General features: G+C 42.3%; 1 protein-coding gene across 1 annotated transcript; it reads right to left on the minus strand.

Annotated features, from left to right (window-relative positions):
- Positions 1-1,509: 1,509 nt before the first annotated feature.
- efemp1 (EGF containing fibulin extracellular matrix protein 1) lies at positions 1,510-21,534 on the minus strand. Its single transcript, XM_005456547.4, has 11 exons — positions 21,306-21,534; positions 20,598-20,701; positions 20,405-20,450; positions 19,994-20,242; positions 7,927-8,049; positions 7,719-7,838; positions 6,371-6,490; positions 6,119-6,238; positions 5,214-5,340; positions 4,930-5,122; positions 1,510-3,390 (listed from the first exon to the last, which is right to left on the minus strand). Exons 2-11 carry the CDS (start codon positions 20,676-20,678, stop codon positions 3,229-3,231), a joined length of 1,341 nt encoding a protein of 446 aa, XP_005456604.1. The 5' UTR covers positions 20,679-20,701; positions 21,306-21,534; the 3' UTR covers positions 1,510-3,228.

The following is a 21,534-nucleotide window of genomic DNA, read 5'->3' on the forward strand; positions in this document are numbered from 1 at the left end:
ACAACATCACCCACAAAACACTACAGAGGAGTCCAGTTTAGTCTGATTTCAAAACATCAAGATGGCAGTGACCATGTGGCTGTATCCATCTATTATATAAAGTCTATAACATGGGGTTTTTATTTTTATCCATGATGGGCTTTTAAAGGCTGGAAGTTTCTGCTTGTTGTGCCATCGAAGACAAAACAACAAAACAAAAAAACATGTATTATGAACATAGCAGACTTACAGCTGCTAACACATTATTGTTGTTACATGTCTGGAAGCCAATGCACACTCTCTTGCCTTTAAAACACCTTTAGTTCGTTGTGTTACAGATATCACAAAATCACATGATATGGAACCAACCGTATATATATTTATCATTTTTGTCAGCTGTCCATTTGTGCTCAGAGGCTTTCTGATGGATTTAGAGACTGGGAAGACAACTGAACTCACTGTCATGAAACCATTTCAAGAGCGCTTCTGCTTTGCATTATCATGCTGGAAGTAAGACATTAAGGGATAGTAAATCAAGGCCATGAAGTGATGCATAAGGTTAGCAACAGTTCTCAAATAAAACTATTCAAACCCTGACTTATTGGTATTAAGGAGACCAAAGTGTGGCAAACAAGTTATGAATTATAAAAACAGTAAGAAAGAGGGGGAAGCTATTGCATCACTGGAATATTGTACGGAGGAGATGACAGAGGATAACAAACTTGGTGAACTTTCATGACTTTTTTCCTTTTGTGTGATCTTCAGCCAGTGGCTTTGGCTTTGATCTGTTCAATAAATCTAACAGTGATTAATGAAATGTCTAGCTATATGCAAGGAGATTAAGTTAATTATCTTCACTGTTACCCTGAGTGGAATATTAATCAAGAACAAGAACCTGAACATGTTGCTATTCTGATGAGGTTCAGCTCTGGTTGAGTCACAGAAAAAGTGGGTGAGCAATGTTTTCTCTTGGGGGTTGAATCATGCATGTACAGCAAAAACACAACTCCAATGAGTGGGGAGCTAAAGATGGGGTTTGGGGAACAATGACACATCATGTATCATCTTACACGTCCCATTGCTGCTCTGACTAAAGCTCTAGACAGCAGCGTGATTGAGTAACAACTTACCATAAAACCCCTCCCAACCAATTTCACATCTAAATATGATGTGTGTGTGTGTTTGTGTGTGTTTGTGTGTGCAGGCTTCACAGTCGTCCCTGAGCACACGTTTACTCAACACAGTATATTACCGTATCCCCTCTGGATGTCCTTAAATAAGATAGATATGATGGCTATGGCATCATGTTCACTGCATTTATCATTGTTAAATTCAGATGAAATCATCCTCACGTTTTCCCTAAAGCACGAGAGGAGCAGCAGAGCATTTCATCCAGCCGCTGCTTTTTCCATTACAATATATGTGAAGTCAGAAAATGTTTACTTTGGTGCGTGACTCTTGCGATTAGTTTTCACACATCTTAAAGCCGTTCCTCTGTGCTGTTGGGCAAAAAAAGAGAGAACAACCTGACCCAATTTATACATCATATTTTATTCAACAATATAACTTTTAAACTCCAGAGTACAATCAATATAAGGTACATATGACAAAATATATATTTAAATAGAAAAGAAAAAAACATTAAGGCATCTCATGGAAGAAAGTTAAAGTTTTTCTTGGTTTTTTTTGACAGCATAAATGATAAGATTAGTGTTACATTTTCATGTTTATACCTCTAAGGCACTACGGTATGATCACTGCTTTTAGGAAAAGCTGGATAACTTTCTACACCTACAGAGTGGTGACAACATGGTGATTGTCCATGTGGTTTTCAGTGCTGTATATCAACAGTTTATAGTGTTTCAGCAATAAGCCAGAGTGGACACGTGGAATCATAAAAGGCAAAGCAGGTAGTGAAAGATTTCTCATTCTGCCAAAAGTCTGGTGGCATTGTATTAACACTTTAATAATCCCCCTGTGTCGCACATGAACCAGCTACAGGGCAAAACACTGTAATTATCTTTATCACGCAAGCCAGCCTGGTGCCAGCCTGACTTCTTTGACTGGGACTGACATTAGAAAGTCCAGCTGTTCCTCTGGAGGATCACTGTGGCACCAACAAGTGGTCAATTCGCCAAGGTGTATTATGAAAACTGTCATTTCCTGTACGTGTTCTCGAGTTCAAAAACCTCTGTTATTGCCTCTGTGACCGAAAGCTGTTAGGATGGTATCACAGAAACGCATAAACAGCTCGACCACATCCACCAAACCCGGGGGCAGAGAACAAGCTCTTTCTCACTCTTTCCCTTTCTATCCCCTCTGCGTTTCACACTTACATTTGCTTGCATGCATAAACAAAGGCAATCGCACACACAAACATACACACACACACACACACACACTCACACCCTCTCACACGTCAGCACACTGATTTGTTACCTAGGTATGTACATGACTTAACTCCTGGGAGTAAATTGTACGAGTAGGCCTGCTGTAACATAAAGTTAAGTATTCTCTCAACTTACAGGCTAATTCCCTCCCTTTACACTTTTGAACTGTTCCTGGACTCCTCTGGAAATTATTACTCATGAGGCAAACTATACAGAAACTTGCACAAATAGCGGGGCGCAGCAGTACTAACCCCTAACAATTAACAGAACAGAGGATGTGATTTACAAGGTCAAAAGCTGCTCATACTGGATACGTGTACATGTACATTTCTATAGATTTTTCTCTCTTAGCTTACAAATGAGGCACACACAGGTTATTGTAAGCAATTCTAGTTTGAACAAAGGGATATATGAAGGTGCAGCTCCATCAAAAACCCATCAGGTTTAGGTTGTGTGTCCTATAGGCCTCGTTTCCTTAGTGCCACTGCTCTGTTCCTGATTTCTCAGGAAGGTGAGACAATCACGATATGGGGGAGACACTGCATTTATTCTTCAAGCACTCCAAAACTATGTCAAAATGATTAATCTTTCAAAATACTAAAGAAAAAGTACTACGTTTTAAGATTGGTGCTTTCTTAATCAACACCTTGATAGAAAAAGATGCCCAGTGGTCACGTTATAGCAGAAGGTGGTCTGACTTGAGCAACTGGAACTGCTGTGCTGCTGTTTGAGACTGAGGCAGCCTATATTATATACTGAATGTATATGAAAATGTAAAGTATGTTATGCTGATACAGGCATCTGCTGTGTTACATTGCCATGTTTACAGACTTGTGTGCGCTGTTGGGAACTGAGCCGCTCAGAAGGCGTAGGGCCCTACGATGATGGTGAGCCGCAGCAGTGAGCTGGAGCGGTAGTTCATGGTCAGATGGTGAGTGATCATCTCCAGGTCCACGACGTACTCTCTGGGGCCCGTCAACGGCTTGGTAAGCACCAGCATGGCACTCACATTGGTGGAACGCTGCAGAAAGTACAATCAATCTGTGTGTTAGCATGTAGTGCAGATTTTATCTTTTTTCGACACAGTTTTACATTAGTAATATAGACTCACCAGTCACTTTATTACGTACACCTGCTTAACTGCTTGTTAGTGCAACTATCTAATCAGCCAATCACATGGCAGAAACACAATGCATGTAGGCACATAGCCTAGCCGGACCATTTCTGGCTGAGAGGAAGGCAACAGTAACTCAAATAACTACTTATAGCAGAAGAGTATCTCTGAGTGCACAACATGTCGAACCTTGAAGAAAGTCGGCTTTTTAACTTTTTTAAGATCACACTGAGTGCCTCTCCTATCAGCTGAGAACAGGAAATTGAAGCTACAGTTTTCACAGACTCACTAAAAGTAGAAAAAAGAAGACAGGAATATTGCCTTGTATAACGGGTCCTGATTTCTACTGCAACCTTTAGATCAGGGGTAGGGAACTCCAGGCCTCAAGAGCCGGTGTCCTGCAGGTTTTAGATTTGTCCTTGATCCAACACAGCTGATTTAAATGGCTAAATTACCTGCTCAACATGTCTTGAAGTTCTCCAGAGGCCTGGTAATGAACTAATCATTTGATTTAGGTGTGTTGACCCAGGGTGATATCTAAAACCTGCAGGACATCGGCTTTCAAGGCCTGGAGTTCCCTACCCCTGCTTTAGATGGTAGGGCCAGAATTTGGTGTTAACAACATGAATGCAATGATCCATCATGCCCTGTGCCAGTTGGTGGTGTATTGGTGTGAGGATTATTTTCTTGGCACAAACTAATAAAGTTGCCAGTGAGTGTACAGTAGGTTCTACAGACTAAAACAAACCACCATATGTCTTCTAATACTGACTACTTATCTAAATGAATTACAGAAGGTAACCGGGTATAGGAATATAAAAAATGCTGTTAATACTTCAAAGCACAGTGATGGATATCAGCAAGCAAACAAACAGTTTTAAGTACTTTGCTTAACTTAAATCAAAAATGCTATCCTCTGACTACAGGCACATCAAACTAACTACCCACTGCACCCATGGTGTCACAGTTAATAAAGCACAATATGAACAACTGGTAACAAAACATATGGCATGCTCGGCGTGGTCTGTCAATATGCTACTATAAATTTCTAACAGGTCTTTTTTATTGTGAAATACTTGCAGGTATATGCAACACAGCGAGACAATTTTTTGGTAGTATTTAAGACATGTTGACCTCGACCCCGGACCACTATGAGAACTCTGGCTTTTAATTAGACATATAGAGGCTGACTTTGTTAGTTGTTGATTAAATATCTTGACATCTACCAGATAGACAGACTGCCATTTAATTTTTTGAGGGGGTACCTGAAAAATGGAGCTAATTTCTACCGGCTTTAGTTACTATGATGACTGATGGTTACAATCAATGTGAAAACTGCTAAGCATCAGGAAGGCTGTAGGTTCTCCAGTTTGTCCCCTTTGCCAACAGGCATCATGACAATTATTTTACCCAGTTTTTGTTTTGTTTTTTTCCCCATCAACATACCCGAAGGAAAAATTCCCCTCCATCATTCCCAGATTTAATCCTGAAAGTGTTGTGTGTGTTGGCATATATGCTTGTGGCTTGAATTTGGAATATTTCCGCTGGCACAGTCCGCTCTGCCTGGATGCTCATGTATTTGTAGACAATTGATGGTGGGAGACCCTGGCAATCAGTCTGAGCCCGGCAGATACAGCGACTGCAAGCAGACACACAAAAATTAAGACCAATGGTTTGAAACTTCTTGTGCAAATGAGAAACAATCAAAAGAGCCTGTGACGTTTACTGACTTTTCAGATGTTTGGGTGTAAGGTGGCTCGCAGGGGTTTCTGGGGTAGCAGCGGAAGCCTCCATAATAGTTCCAGCACACTTCATCATCTTGGCAGTTATGGGTTCCCGTCTCGCACTCATTTATGTCTGGTGATGATTGGAAGAGAGACAGAGAGAAAAGTAAGTGAAAAGTCAAACAGTTGGATAACAATTCAAAGCATTTTGAAACAGAACTGTGAAAGCACAGTCAAAGTTCAGGTTATGTACAAGAGGTTTGGGTTTTTCTTTTGCTGCAGCAGCATTTGTTTTGGCAGTGGAGACACAGAAGAAGGAACCCGCAGATCCGTAAGGGAGGGAAGCCCCTTGTGCAACCCCACAGAGCTCTAACTAAAGCTCTTTCCGTTCAGTACCATGAAAATAGAGCCATCAAGTGTGCCCCAAACCGCAGGGCTATTTCTGGCACAGCAACCTGGATTCATCACCAAAACGTCCCTCTGACACAACAGGCTGGATTCATGGCTCCATCTATAAAGCTTGCACCTGACTGAGGGGGGAAAGGAAAAAATAACAGCTCTCCCTTTGAGAACATGCCGGACCTTCAAATAAATCCACTTCAAGAAACCAACATCATGCATATAAATTCACAGAGGTGGCTTAGCAAGGCAACACCAAGTTTGTGTGTTTGCTTTGCCTAACTTCGGCATTCTTTCCATGACAGTACTGGTGGCTTTAAGGTCTGCTTTAGAGGTTAAACAGATGATGACAGGAAGAATAACCAGCAGTTATCCTCAAAGAGTTTATGCAGAGGAAGTTTGTTGTGTTGGAAAACAGAGACCGGGGTATGAGATAGATAATAAACGAATGAACGCAAAAAGTAAATAAAAAACTGATTTATGGGAGAAAGGAAAGGGGGGGACTGCCATACCTTGACACAACCGGTTTGCCTGGAGTTGATATCCTTGTGGACACTCACAAGAGTAACTTCCTGGATTGTTAACACACTGGTACTGACACATGTAGCTGGACAAACCACACTCATCGATATCTGCGCAGAAAACGTGCACACACAAAAACAGACAATGAGTACAGCAAGTCAGTGTGAGTTAACAACCGGGAACGTGTTTGCATGTGGACGGTTACATTTATGCCAGTGCATGTAGTGTGCATGTGTGTCCACCTTGACAGGAGACCGTGTCTTGAGCCAGCTCGTAGCCTTGGTCACACTGGCAAAGGAAGGAGCCAATCAGGTTGTAGCAGTGGTGATGACAGGGGCTTTCTGCATCACATTCATTCACATCTAAAACAAAAAACGTGGTTTTACAAAGAGTACAGTATATGGACACAATCTTATCTTCACCTTCTAGTTGTTACCCTCCAGCGTCCAGGTTCCTGGTTTTCCTTTTGTTTGAAAATACTGCTTTCTTCCCACCCGACCTTGTCTCAGTCTGTGAACTATCCTTCTGTGTTGACTGCATTTGGGTCCACAATCCTACACTTCATGACACTTTTTACCAAATCAAGTAATTTTCATAACCTGTCTAAAAATCTGACCATTTTTTTCTTTGCAGAGTTGGAAATTTCCCAGAAGATAGCAGATCTGAACTGTCATAAACTTTTAATCACTGAATCAGTTCAGTTCAAAAGAGGCAGAAAGACTGATACAGTCTGCACCGTTGCACACACTCAACAGAAACAGACTTACACATGTTTCAGCTTGCGTATGTGTGTTTGTTAAATCACATACACATGTTTCTGCATAGATAGGAGCTGGCAGCCAGTCACAGGTTTTCTAAATATGCTTCAGAGATAAACATCTCTCTGTGACACACTCAACAGCTTCCTTTGACTTCAGCAGATTTACAGTGTGGATTCAGGTTGCTTGATAGCACGTGCACCTTTTGTTTGGTGAGGTGACTTCCTCCAAGGGTCTGCATGTCAGACTGAGGAGTGAGACAAACCCAGTCAGTGTGAACACTGGACTTTTTAAGCTAACTCTTGAGCTAACATTCTTCTACTCACATCTACTTAGTTACTTAACTTTATTTAGGTCATTATTAGCCGTATAGTTATATCAAACATCTATTAAATTGATCAGTCTAGAAGAACCACTCATCCAGTTCCAGGTCAAGGGGGCAGCAATGCGATCTAAGCAGAGATGGTTAGATTTCCCTCTCCCTAGCCACCTCCTGTAGCTCTTCTGGGACACACACACACACCAAGGTGTTCCCAAGCCAGCTGTGAGACGTAATCTTTTCAGTGTGCCCCGGGTATCTTTCTAGGATGACATCCCCAAAAACCATCACCCAGGAGACATCCAGGAAATATTCAGATGCCCGAGCCACCTCTATTGATTATTGATTGTGTGGAGGAGTAGCCATAGTTGTAAGTGCTATTAAAGGTCAGCTTGATAGCCTTTACTGTATACATTACAAAAGTACAAAGTCTTGATATTGATGCCTCTGCAAATGAGAAAACGATGCACACACACACATACACACGAACGGCATGGATTTTCAGTGGCTTACCAACACAGCTGTGGTTGTTGCTGGCCAGCTTGTAACCTGCGTTGCACTCACAGTAGTATGAGCCTGGGGTGTTCACACACCTTTGCATGCAGTAGTGGGTCGTGGCACACTCATCTCTGTCTGAGGGTACACGAGAGTCATGCAGAACGAGTTTAAGTCAGTTAATAAAGAATCAGTTAAAAAAGCATTTTATATAATAAAGACTTACCGACACAGAGGTCTCCATTCCTTTGGTAGCCTTGAGCACACTGGCACGTATAGGAGCCTCTGGTGTTGTAGCACACCTGTTCGGGATCACAACTGTGACTGCCTGTCACACATTCATCTATGTCTGCAAAAAACACACACACATGCACACACAAACTGAGACAAAGCTGCATGCAGTCGATTATACAAGAACATATGGAAGACAAAGCAAAGGGACGTGTCTGGACCGCATGAGCTGTGTGATGTGTAAACTGTTTTCCACAGGCAGCAAAATGTGTGACCACTGACACCATCACATTACACACATGGGCATAAACACACATGTTCACACAGAGAGCAGGCGATTACATAAAGAAGGCTTTCATCAAGCAGCTCTGGGTGAGGGGAAAAACACAGATCATATCTTTAACTAACAAGACAGTTATTTGAAGAGGGAAGTATGCATGCGTGCGTGTGTGTGTGTGTGTGTGTGTGTGTGTGTGTGTGTGTGTGTGTGTGTGTGAGTGTGAGTATGAAAGAGGGAGAAACACCTCTACTGATAAGTCATGTGCTGTCTACCATAACGCTTTGCTCTCTCAACAGACATCCATCAACTTAAAACAGACCCAAACACATTCACTTTCTGTTTCTCGAACCATAATTCACATGTAGTGAGATGATAAAAGTACGGCGAGCTTTAAAGGGGGTGAGGATGAATTTCAGGAGCGCAAACCCAAAAATGACAAACCCACATTTACCTCCAAGATGTCTTAAAAAAATGTTGTCATACGTACAATCTGCATGAGCTGTAATCTGAGCTTCTCTGTTTAATGTCTTGGTAGCAGCTCTGGCCGCACGTGCATGTTAATACATGTGAGTGCCTCCCTTGAAACTGTAGGCCTTCCTGGTGTTTATAAGGAGGATGAGAACGTGACCTCCCACACTGTGTGGTAAAAGGAAGATGGCAAAGTGCAGGCTGCGGTGTTCAGCTTCCACAGGCGACCTTCCAGAGTTTACTCTATGGAAGAATCAAAAGCTAAAAGCGCTTTTCTGGCATAGATAAGGAGCAGAGGTATCACTGTCTGGATTTTGAGGCATAAAGAGCTGCAAAAGGAGCTCCAAGTCAGTTTCAGTTTTGGTTCTTTTGTTTTAAGGCCGATGCTCTAGTGTGACATCCACTGGTTCTGAAAATCATGTATAACAATTTTAACGACTGATTAAGCCTCCAAAACATGAGACACCAGTGAGACGATTCTATGTTTAATGCTGATTCTACAAACACATTTCCAACTTTGGTTAGTTCAGAGCCAGATCTGCTTAAAAAAAGGCTTTTCTCATGGTAACCTCCCAACATATACACACACACATACGCACACAAACTATTAATATGCCAATGGTGTATACTCTCATCTCTGAGGCCCACCAGCAGGCCTCTTGGGTGGTCTGATGCAACCCATCATATGCAGACAGCCACTGGGAATCGGTTTAACAGCATGACAGACAGTTATCCTCAATACCACACACAAGGGAAAAGAAGAGGGTACTATTACTCCATCGCTGTTTGGCACGTGTAACTTAACAGTAGTCACAAGAGCCTGGAAGGTGTAAAGCTATATGAAAAACCTATAGTTGCACTGTGTCCTCTAGAAGACATGACATTACTAATCTCCCTGCAGCCTTTAGATGAAATCAAATACAACTGAAAAATAGAATAAATGATCAGTCGACACATTCAAATCAGTGCAGGACAGTTAAATGTTCTGTTGAACAAATAATTCAACTCATATTTCCCTTGAAATGTTTCATGTGATAGACCTGAAGAGGCTCATGCCCTTCCCTGAGTGCCTCAAATGCCTTATATTCCAGCCCCACAGCTTCCTCAACGAATGGGACTGATGCCGGTGAGAAATTGGCTTGATTTGCTGCACAAGAGCCCATGAAAGAAAAGCCAGACAGAAGGTAAGTTGTCTTCACTCCCTAAAGGAAAGAAAGGGAAGAGGGCTGAAAGGTTCTCAGCTCTATGGGGGCGCAGTGATAGGATGAACTCAGTACATTAGGGACAAAAGCAGGGCTTATCTAAAGGTGCACCTTAGAGACAACAGGTGCAAACTGCATAAAGTGTGGAATGCACACATAAGGATTGTTGCTCATTGACCCACTTAGTAGAGGACAAAGATGAAAGCAGTGCTGCTCTGGAAAATCTGTGTTCTGATGTGGCTTGAAAGACATCTAGGAAAAGACATCCGAAAACAGCACCAAATGTCAGCAAGAAAGCAAATGCCGGGATACTGTCCCAATATCCCAACTCAAAGGCTCAATGACACTGCTGTCATTATATTCCAATGCCTCTGTCACTGTTAGTGCAGCATCCAGGTTTAGCCTGTTAAAGAAATCTAACTTAACCGATTACGGACAGCAGATTTCACACATGCAATGTATGTAAACACCCCCCAATTTGATCTTTGTGGTAATACCAATACCAATGGTATTACCACAAAGATCCAAAGGTCATGGGTATAAATACTGGGAACAATATATAGCCTAAACCTGGCGGCCAGCTGGGTTTTGCATGAGACTCCGGCTTCCTCCTAAAGTCTAAAACCATGAGGGTGAATGGTTGTCTGGTGACCTCCCTAAGGTGTACACTGCCTTTTGCTCAATGGCAGCTGGGATAGGCTCCAAGAAAATGGATGGATGGAGTAAAAAACAATCACCCTGCTATACTGTTTAAACCTGTGCTAAGTAGCGGGTAGTGGGCTGACTACGAGCCTTGACAGGTAAATATGCAAAGTAGCAACGCTGTGCGAGAAAAATTAGGTTGAAGTGGCTGTCAGAGAAATAATGGAAATGTAATCTTGCATATGTACAGCACGAAGAAAACGTCTAAACGAATGTCAACAATTACTTAGACAGAAGACAGCAGTCAGAAGCCAGGATCAAGTCCCTGTGACTCATAACCACACCTACTTACTGGAGGTATTTGGTGATTCATTTAGACTGGAAATGCCTTGCCTTCTGGCTATATAATAGATTCAGACAATACAAGTCTGAAAAAGCAGTCTTGTGTGTTCACGCCATCCTACCGCCAGACATCAACAAATCCGTGATATCAGTGAAATGCTCTACGCGTCAATATGGCAACTTGCCACCTCACCACACAGTCAGATTCACTCAAGGTGCAAAAGCATAGCTGTGTTTGCTTGGAACTAAACACAAACTGGCAATGCCATTATTTTTACAGTCATCTGAACATTAATAAATAGTAATAACAAATCAGTTCACAGTTTAACCTCCTTCTGATTGGTCCACACGGCATCCCCAGAGCCAAAGGTTTAATATTCAGGCCTGAAACATGCAGTTCCTCAATTGACCACTTGAAGCTGGCTCAAAAATGAGTTAATCCCCTACAGACTGCCGTATTAAAATACTCTACTTTGAGTAGAGAAACCTGCAAGCTGGAACTGAAACCTCTCCAAGGGGATGCCTACTGGATATTTCAGTATATCGTTTGCAAACAGTGTATCCACAATGATTAAATAAGGAAATGTTGTTCTGTATTTTATAATTATTATATGGTGTGCACGGACATGTCTGTAGTTCTTTACTGGGGATCCTAGGACTTCCATATAATTTCTGGACACACATAGTTCCATGCAATTTTTCACCTGTTTATGGGTTTTCAAATGTATACTTTGGTCATCTTTGAATGTGGATGAAGCACATTATCTCTTTTGTTAATGTTGTTGTATTGATGATTGTTGTATACATATACAGTATGTATCAGAAATGCCATGGACAGAAAACCACAGACTAAAACGCCCCCATTTTTTCTTACTGCCATGGCACATTAAACATATTATATATGTATTTTGGAGTGCCTAGCTTCTTATTAATAGTTCCTTAAAGATCCTTGTTTGAGACTGTATTAGAGTTTAACATTATGAGAAATTAGGGGAACAGCCACTGTGACTAACAAAGCAGTCGCTGTTCAGTATTTAATGGGAAATATATTTTATGGAAAGCCTGTTAATATCGGCATTGTATTTAACATCAAAGTGAATTAGGACTATACAAAGCTAACCATTGCAGCTAGCCAGCATTAGCACTACTTTCATGTTCAAATAATGTGACATTAGCGCCAAAATGTTAAACTAGAATCATAACAGCAGTTCGCAAACTAACTTCAGGGGATTAGCCAGTGCTCATGGGCAGAATGAGCACCTCTGACTGAACTTAATGTTGACTTTCTTATGACTTAATTCAGGACAAATCTGAGCCTGAGCTGCTCCACATGTGCTAGCAGCTTCAAGGCTAGATGGTCACTCCTGATAGCAGCATTTGCTCATGTTCTGCTGCCAACCGGAATTACATCAGTGGATTTGGACTCCTTTTAGTGCGACTTAGCTGGCATGAGTCCAGCAACATCTATGCCACTGTTGGTCAGAGTGGCTCTGGCTACCTAAGTCAATGAACAAGTTGTCGGGGGTGTACAGAACATATGTTTGATCTGTGTCCCAGCATTTTCCTCAGCAAGGTGTAGAGACCATGAACTTTTCTAGTAAATGGATATGACTAAGTAGTTTGAATGTGAACAGTGTAGCTCCTATGAAAATTCTGTGTGCGGAAAAGTCAGAGTCATCTTCCCTCTCCTGGAAGAGAGCTTGGAGAGGTCTAAATAAAAGCATATGTGCTGAACACAATCCAAAGGTTCATTCACAGGAATATCTTGCGGTAACTGCTACTTTGTCACTAAACCTTTAAGGAGCTGCCAATACAAAGTTCCCCAAAACTTTGTGTAAGCATGTGCGTGTGGGTGTGTTTGGGGGGGTGGAGTGGGAGTTTATCCCACATTGGCTGGCTCCTAGGTCCCATAAAGTCTCCACAGTTTGCCATGCTGCACACTCGACAGGAAAACTGCAACAAGCCATCAAATGTGATGATGTGTTGCGTGTGGGGAGAAGTGACTGTTCCCCGAGGTCAGATTTTTGTCAACGTTTATTCAACATAGCTTGCAAGTTTCTTCCAAGAGCGATCCTGCTGTAACATCACAAGGAAAGATAAGGCTGTCCAGCAGGAGAGTGGAAGATGTGGAAGGAAAGAATGAAGAAAAAGGGTGGAGTTTTTTTTTTTTTAAACAAAAACGGTCTTTTTTTAAGATTTGAAGTTAGATTTATGGCCGTGTGTGCATATGTGATGTCAGAGTTAAAACCTCCTTGCTTTTCAAGGAGATTAATTCTAAATGCCTTGTGGGAGCTGGGGGAGTAACGGGAATGGCGGCAGCTCAAAGAATGTGAGTGTGTGTATGTGTGTGTTTATGGATGAGTGGGTGTGTGTGCATCGGAGGTCCTGTTTGAGGTGCTCATTAAATGGCCTTTTTTAGAGCTGCTCATGTTTTATGGAATGGAACGATGCACTCTAAAAAGGTGTATATATGAGTTTTAGGGGGGGGGGAATTTAATATATATCCAAAATAGGGACTAAAAATTATTTGGCTTGAATTCAGAACAATGTGTGGCGTGCTCCAGATTTATACGGACATGATAGGGCTTGTTGTAATTATCACTTGAGAGCGTTTAATCTTGTTTTCACTGAACCACTGCAATGGAAAGCAGGAGCTGATCCAAAAAACAAAACAGTTGGAGCCATCCTGCTGTTGGACAGCATCTCTGTTTCCCTCTGATTATTGGATAATTCAATCTTTGGGAAAGCAGGGGGCAAGACGCGCGATGTTAATAGCCCATAAAATTTCACAACGTCAAATTTATCAGCATGTCATACACCATCCATTGTAATATCATCTCTCGCTGCACTGCACGTTGTTTCATTTGTGTATAGTTCTCTCTGCAATGCAGTGTGAAATGCAGCTATCGCTGGCTTGAATGCAACCCCAGGACGAATGGGAGTGGTGGTGTTCCCCTTTCAAAGCAAGTCCAAACACAAAGCAGATAAGAAATCAAAGAATTCAAGACACTAAAATCATATATTCCGTGTATTTTCATCCGTATTAGGGCATGAAATATTTCTATGCTCTTGCTGATAGCACCACTCCCAAGATTCCCCTCTCATCGCTCTCATTGTTCAGGAGAAACGGGAGTTTTAGTCATGCTGACACTCACTAACTGATTTGTGAGTTTGTTCCACACGTTTGTAAAGGTCGGGCACGCTCTTGACGTTCTTGAAAATCCGTCCAGTGTGCCAGCCGCATTCCCTACTGATAATAATCCTTCCTGTTACTCTGAAAATGTCTAGAAAAACAACCAAAAAAAAGAAGTGCTGAGCAATTCTGCTGCTTTTCAGCGTGAAGAAGATCAGTCACTCTGCTCGCCTGACATGCCAGGAGCTGGGCTGCAGTCATTTACAGCCCTTAAAGGTAATTTCCGACACTGAAGGAGTGAAGCTGCAAACACGGAAAAAAACATGTTCAAAATAACAGCGGGATCATTCGAAGAAAAGCAGAAAAAGTGTGTTAAACATGGCTCGCGATTGCATGTGAGTGTCAACCAGCTGAGAGCGAAGAAGTGATTTATAGCAGCCCTGTGTCCCTTTCCATCATGAGGTAAACGGAAAGATCAACACATGTAAGCACATCAGAGGAGGAAGCAGCTGGCCGCTGGACAGGCACCGACCTCAGGGAGAATAATAACAACAACATTAAGCGCTTGCACCGAGGAGGCACGGCAAAGCTGCTTCCCCCTTTTCTCCTCTCTGCCATTGTTGATGTGATGGCAGCAAGGAGCCAGTAGCAAACCATAAGCAATAACAGCATACTGTACAGCAACATGGCTGAGGCCAAAAACAGGGCTGCCTGCATGATGGTTTGATTATATTCACAGAGGCTGAAAGACACTCTCTGGCAGCGTAAGGAAGCTGATGAAATACTGTCACCATGGTATACCCATTAAAAGATAGAAAGGCTGGAAATCATTCTGCAAAGTGTATTTTTAGATTCCACATGTTTATTTTTCGTGGAGAAAGGGGGGGTCAAAACTAAGGCTGTAGCTGTTTAAATCGTTTCTATGGTCGAGAAATAGAAACAGTGTTAAAGGAGCTTTGTGTCATTTAACCGAGGCTGAGAAGTTGCAACATCAGCAGGCCTCCTGGCACTATTTACTAATGGAAAGTGAGCTTTAACTGTCAGAAATCTAGCATCTCTGAATCACTACTGCTGACTCTGAAACATAACTTGTGAAAGTTTTGTGCAGATGACATAAATTACCTGGCTTACACATAGTGTGGCCATGGAAGATCTCTCTGGTGGTCACAGTATTGCATGGTTTCAAAACTGCCTTTGCCATTTCTGTTCTGACATTACTTCTTACTTAATAGCCAGGTGCTGATTCGCTGAGCTTATATCCAATGTAGAGCAGTAACATGAGCTGGAGGACTGATCTCATCTCTAGGGAACAACTTGACTTCAGTTGTCATTCAACTTCCAGAAGAAGTCATATTTTCCCTCCTCTATGCAGCACTAAGCAAGCAGATAAAGAATAAAACCGAAAGTCATGTCCTTAAAAAAGGGAGGGGGGGTCGAATAAAGACCTGACACAGGTCTGGGAAATGTATACTGTGTGGAAGGATTAACAATGAGAAAAGGCCGAGGCATGCCAAATTACACAAAAACCTAATTGAAAATCACTGACAACAGGTCTTATGATGAATACAAATCTGAATTTTTTGGTTAAAATCATCATCGGTATGTGTGCTGGAAGTCAGGAGAGTGATAACAACAGTGAATGTCTACAGCCATCTGTTAAACAGGGTGGAGGCTCTGTCATGGTTTGGGGTTGGATTTTACCCGATGGTGTTGAGATTCTTGTACTATTAGTTTTTGGTCCATCGTTTAATACCATCTGAAAAACATCTGACTGGCAGCAGCTTTTTTTTCAGAATGACAATGATTCCAGATACACTGGCAACGCAGTATAAATATACCTAGATAGAAAATCACACAGTGGAACACAACCAGTCATGGATTGGCCTCCCCAGAACATTATTAAAGGAGTGTCAGATTATCTTGGCAGAGATCAGAACAAAAACCACCTATTTCCTATTTTTCAAGGAAAATACTAAAAATCAGGGTTGGCACGAGACCTTTGCAGAGTAATATACAAATAATCATAAAGCTAATATCAAGTGAATAAAGTATTCAATGGCTCAACACTAAATAATCCATTTAGAGCCTGACTCTGTAATTCTGTAAGGCTGTACATGCAGGCTGAAACACTTGCAACTGTAACAGAAATGCCAAAGTTATTACAGCTCATCCTGACAGGAAGTTGGAGCAAAACGTCTGTACCAGATTTCATGGTAATTCACCCATCTAATCTATCGCAACAACAAACTATTTTTGACCCAGAAAGCATGTGCAGTTCAAGCGCCCAAAGGTGCAGCTGCAGTGTAACAGGTGCAAAAGAGCCGGGCAGTAAAATCACAGGGCGCTAGGATCACGAGTCTGGGAACAGGTGGAAGGTATGAGCTTTGCTGGTAATAGATAGGTTCAACGGGGACAAAGGTGTGCTTCAGGTGTCTTACTGCCTGAGTAAACAAAAGCGGGTATGTTTTCATTAAACAAATCCTTTGTGTTTGATCCAGCGTCCTCCTGCTGAGCAGCAAAATTGCTGCATAATGTTTTAATCTAACATCTGGCGTATACTGTATCCGTTTGATTTTAGAGTTGAAGGCTTCATTCTCTGTGAAAAAAAATACAAAAACAAAACAAAAACAAAACGTTTTCCAAATTTCTGTCGCTTATTTTTGGAGGGGAAACAAACACTAACAAGATAACATCTAAAGGAATTTCCTGAGAAGGAAAAAAAGAAGAAAAGCATTACAGCAATCTGTGTATCTTCACATCTTTTTACATTGTCCGTGGCATGGCAAAGGCTCATGGCTTGGGCTTGTATCATCAAGTGCAAATGCGAGGATGAGCCAACAATAAGTGGAACTGTAGGAATTAACTGTAAAGGTCAAATAGTGAAGCCTGTTGGCAGCATCACGCTGTGCTTTGCAACCACTGGGCTCTCTTTCTTCGCTCCGCTCCCTGCATTCCTGCTCCTCGCAGATCGATCCGATGCTTATCTGTCAAGGTGGTGAGTAATTCCTACCATCACAAAAGATGGGAGCAAACGGAAAAAACAACCACGGCTAACATTCCAGAGATATTCCTCCCAAGTGCATTGCATCTGTGTGGAAAAATGTTATTGCATGCGCTTGGCCTTGTTCGGAAAAGTACACAAGTTCTCTGTCATGCCGGGCTTAACGGCCTTAATAGAACATATTTAGGAAAAATTTCCAGCCACTGCAGGTGAAGAGCGTACAGGCAAAGCTGAAATTAGTCAGGCATGTAGGTGGTAATGTGGCCTACATGACCTCAAGAAACCAGACAGGTAAACAGGAGTGGCATGTTGCTTCATACTGCAGCTCATGAGTATCTAATTTAGAGATGAAAAATAAATAGGCTCCAGCCAAAGTATGTAAACTTAAGACCTGCAAGGAGAATAACACAACCCGCAAAGACATAAGGTATAATTATCTGTCAAACATTATACTGAAGATGCAGTTAAGCTGAGATTTCTAAACTGTGAGGGTGTATTGTCATACAGTACACTTAAAGAATCTAGAAACAAGAGCTTCACACTTTTCTTCTGATTTATGACCGATTCAGCTGTCATTTGTCCGAGGAAGTGATCTCACTTGGAGGCATCACCTGGCGGGGTACACAAGTGAATGTATGTTGTATGTTTTTTGGAGGGTGGGAGGAGGTCGTGGAAACGTGAGGAATCATTAAGCTGTCATACATATAGTCAAGGTTCACAGCTTCTCTGCTTGGCTGGAGAAAGGTGCCAAGTTCCCCTACACTGTGTCACTACAACAACAACAACACACGGTTAAGCCTCTGTTCTCACTCGGGACCAAAGGGCTTTATAGCCCCCTTTTGCAAACAGTTTTCCACACAGGGATGACTGCTCAAGCTGCAAATCAAACAAGAACACGAGGCTGAAGAGTGTTATATATTCTGTGGTTTGTTTTGCTTTTAATCAGCATAAAGAATAACGCACTTAAGAGAAGCTTTTTTTCTGTTTAATTTGCGCTGTGGAAAATTGGCTTCATTTTTTGCAGCGCTGGTAGCTGACCTCTCTGCTATTCGCCACACACTCAGCAGTAAGTCACTGAAACAGCAAGCAGCTGCACAACCCATGACGCTGGTGCAACCTGGCTTGGTCAGTGCTCCGGCACTTCTGTGGTTATTTAGTCAGTGTCCGCCTTTCATCGTCCCCTTTGCCCTACCTGACTCTGCACTCCAGGTTTCCTCCGCAGAGTGGTGAGTTTGCAGGGAAGGAGCCTGATGTAAGCGCTATTTGATACACTGAGGTTTCCCCCCATTGAAAGCTAATGGGAATTCCTTTGGTAGCAAGATACGTACGTAGCTGTTCAGAAAGGCCACTGCGGTGCAAAAAAGAAAAGATAATTCTGTGTCCAAGAACAATTGGCTCATTGTAGCTCTGTTAACTGTAATGACAGAGAAACTGGAGACTGATGTAAACATGGATTATATCATTCGAGCAGTGAAAATATACGCCCACATAACAGCATGAGACGCCTTCCAGTTAAAACTGCAGTCATTTCAAAGCAATAACACTGACAGCAACAGCCTATCATTGTTTAGCCCATGCACTGAAACAGCTCACCAGTGAATAGGTATTATACCCATGCCAGCTCGCTTATGTGGTTACTTTAACTGATATGCTGCCATGTTTTACACTCTAATAAACCCTAATTGGGTTCCAATTCAGAGAAACACATAAAGCACCTCACACATATCTTTGCCCCAGGTGTAAAATCAAATTTGTTACTTTCACTGGAGCGCTGCGACCGCAAACCTCACCAGACAACCACACACCACATGGTGAGAGGAGTTTTTAACCACTGAACACATGTACTGTACTTTACTGCACTTTGTTTTTGCATTAGATTCATAAAGGTGCGTCTATCCCACTAAACTCTTGCACATTAAGACAGATGGTAACTAGAGGTACTGTATAGGGTTACAAATGATTTCAGATATTCTCTCTCTTCTGTGTGGCACAAAGTAACAATTAAGGGCACTATTGTGTGTGTGTGTGTGTGTGTGTGTTTGTGTGTGTGTTAGTGAGACAAAGAATGATTCTTCAAACCACTCCCTATTTGAGAAGATCAAAGAGTTTTTCTCAAACACAAGATCACACCCACGCAGTCTTTGCGCAGCTACCAAAATCACAACCTAGTCAAGGCCCAGGGGATATCTACTGTAGGTGTAAGGGGTACATGTGAGCACATAGCTCGCCGCAGTTTTACAAAAGCGGCTTGATTTTCCCCCCGAAGCGCAGGACTTCAACACCCAAAACAAGAAGAATTTAAGGAAGAAGCTGAACTCTGGCCAAAAACATCACGCTGCGAGCAACCAAAGGGTTTTGAAAACATGACATCAGAGTGGAAAAAAAACAACAAAAAAATGAGAAGCTTGCAACACATCTGGCAGCTATGCATAGTTAAGCTGTTGATGACTGTCAGACAGATGGATGAACAGTTCACCTTTTGAGCTCTCAGCTTACTGAGGCTCTAAAGTCGTTAGCAAGTAATTATCAAATACCTGCGTAGCCCTGCCAAGTGTAAAAAGAGCATACTACTCTTTTTAAGGAGATAAAAACACTTTGAAAAACAATTCTGCCGCTACACTGCAGAACACAGCAGCTAGGAAAAGGGGGGTGGCTGAAAGTGTATCTATATTTTTAGGGTGTAATCTGTCTCACAAAGGACAAAGACCTATAATATTCTGGAAGATTTAAAAACTCTTGAAGATAATGTGGCAACCATCCTTTTTAAACCTCTGGACTTTATTTCATGGTTACACCTCTAGTGCTGCTGACAGAGGCCAATTTCTCTCTTGAGGAGTATGTCAGCACCACTTCCTGAGATAACCGTGTGTTTACACCATGTGTTGCTGTAAAGCACTTTAAGAAAAAAAGGAAGCCAATTTTTCATGGTACCTCCCATAATCATATATCTGTACAGAGAGAGAGGGGGAAAAGTTTCTGGGTTGCTGATATTACCTTTGCAGAAGTTCTGCTCATCTGCAGCAAATCCTGGTGGGCACCGAATGCTTTGAGAAGGACCCCTCGGGGGCTGAGGCTGGTCTGGTGGGACAGCAGGGACAGGACTGTCCGGCAACGGCACCTGCTCACCGTCCTTACTAATATAGATGACGGCGCTCTTTGGAAGGCAGAGGTATCCACCAAAGTGGTTGATACACTGCATCCCTCCTTTGCATGCGTCGTCATACAAGGCACATTCATCAATGTCTGAAAGAAAGAAAGAAAGAAAGAAAGAAAGAAAGAAAGAAAGATATGCTATTTATGCTATTATTGTATTTGGATAAAGTACAACTTGCATTAAGTTTACATGGAAAAACGTTTGAAAAAAAACAAGAGTATAAAAAGCTACATAAATGTGTAATTTCTCACCTTTACATTGCTCTCTGACTCTGTCGTACTCATAACCCTCTGTGCACTGTGAAGGACATACAACAACGCATTGTTTAGTATCCTTTCAGGAACTCTCGAGCTGTACATCAGTAAATGAAAAACTGAGCAGCATGCATATGTCAGGCTGTATTAAACACAGACTGACAGGTAGAAAAAAGGTACGCTCACTCACTGTAATAGAGATCGGCTCTTCAGCCTCCTGAGAGAGAACATGTGCAAAAACCGCACAAAGACACACACAGATCCCCAGCATGTCGACCAAACGTCGGAGAAGTACTGTAACGGGATGCGGAGACGTCAAGTGGATTGAGTGTGCAGGACCATTTTTGCCTGACATGCCGACGATTTTTAGTATCAATTATAACATTACTGATGGCATTGCTTAACGAGTCCCAACATTTCCCCCTGCTGACGTGTTGTTTATGTTGGCACCGCTCCAGGTAAATCTGCGACTTCAACTTCAGTGTTTTTCTGTTGTTTCTTTCCTAAAGGATTAGTGCGTAACACGCGTAAAGATCGTGCGTAAACATGCCCCCTCTGTGCCAATCGGGGTTATGAAAATGAAGGCACGCAGACCTCGGGTTGATTAATATTTTGTACCTGCCAAATACACGTCTTTCCTCACACAAGCTGCCTAATCACACGGTAACGGTGCGTGTCTATTCTTGATTTTGCTTTGTTCATCACAGTTCAAGATCCTGACACTTGTTACTGGACAACTCCCTTAAACAAGCGAACTAGAGGAGAAACAAGTGCCACCGGAGTTTTACTCACTTGTTTCAACAGTTTAACATTTTTCACATTCGATGAATTGATTTCATTGTTGGTAAGAACGATGTGTGCAAGTGCTTCGTCATCCCCTGATGTCTTAGTTACATACCTGCAGTTACCTGCGGATATCCAAACTCTCCCGGCAAGCCGAACAAAACGTCCCGGCGTCTTTGTTGTTGCAAGTCCGACTGTGCGCGAAGCAGGGTGGCCTTTATCGTGCAAACGGTGTTGTGGATGTCAGATGCTTGGCGGAGTGCAAGCAGCGCTTAAATGATGAACATGCGGTTAGTACAGTATGACACACTGGGGGGCGGTGTACCGGGCAGGTTGACTCCGGG

The sequence above is a fragment of the Oreochromis niloticus genome, linkage group LG13 (genome assembly GCF_001858045.2).
Source record: "Oreochromis niloticus isolate F11D_XX linkage group LG13, O_niloticus_UMD_NMBU, whole genome shotgun sequence".
NCBI lineage: Eukaryota > Metazoa > Chordata > Actinopteri > Cichliformes > Cichlidae > Oreochromis > Oreochromis niloticus.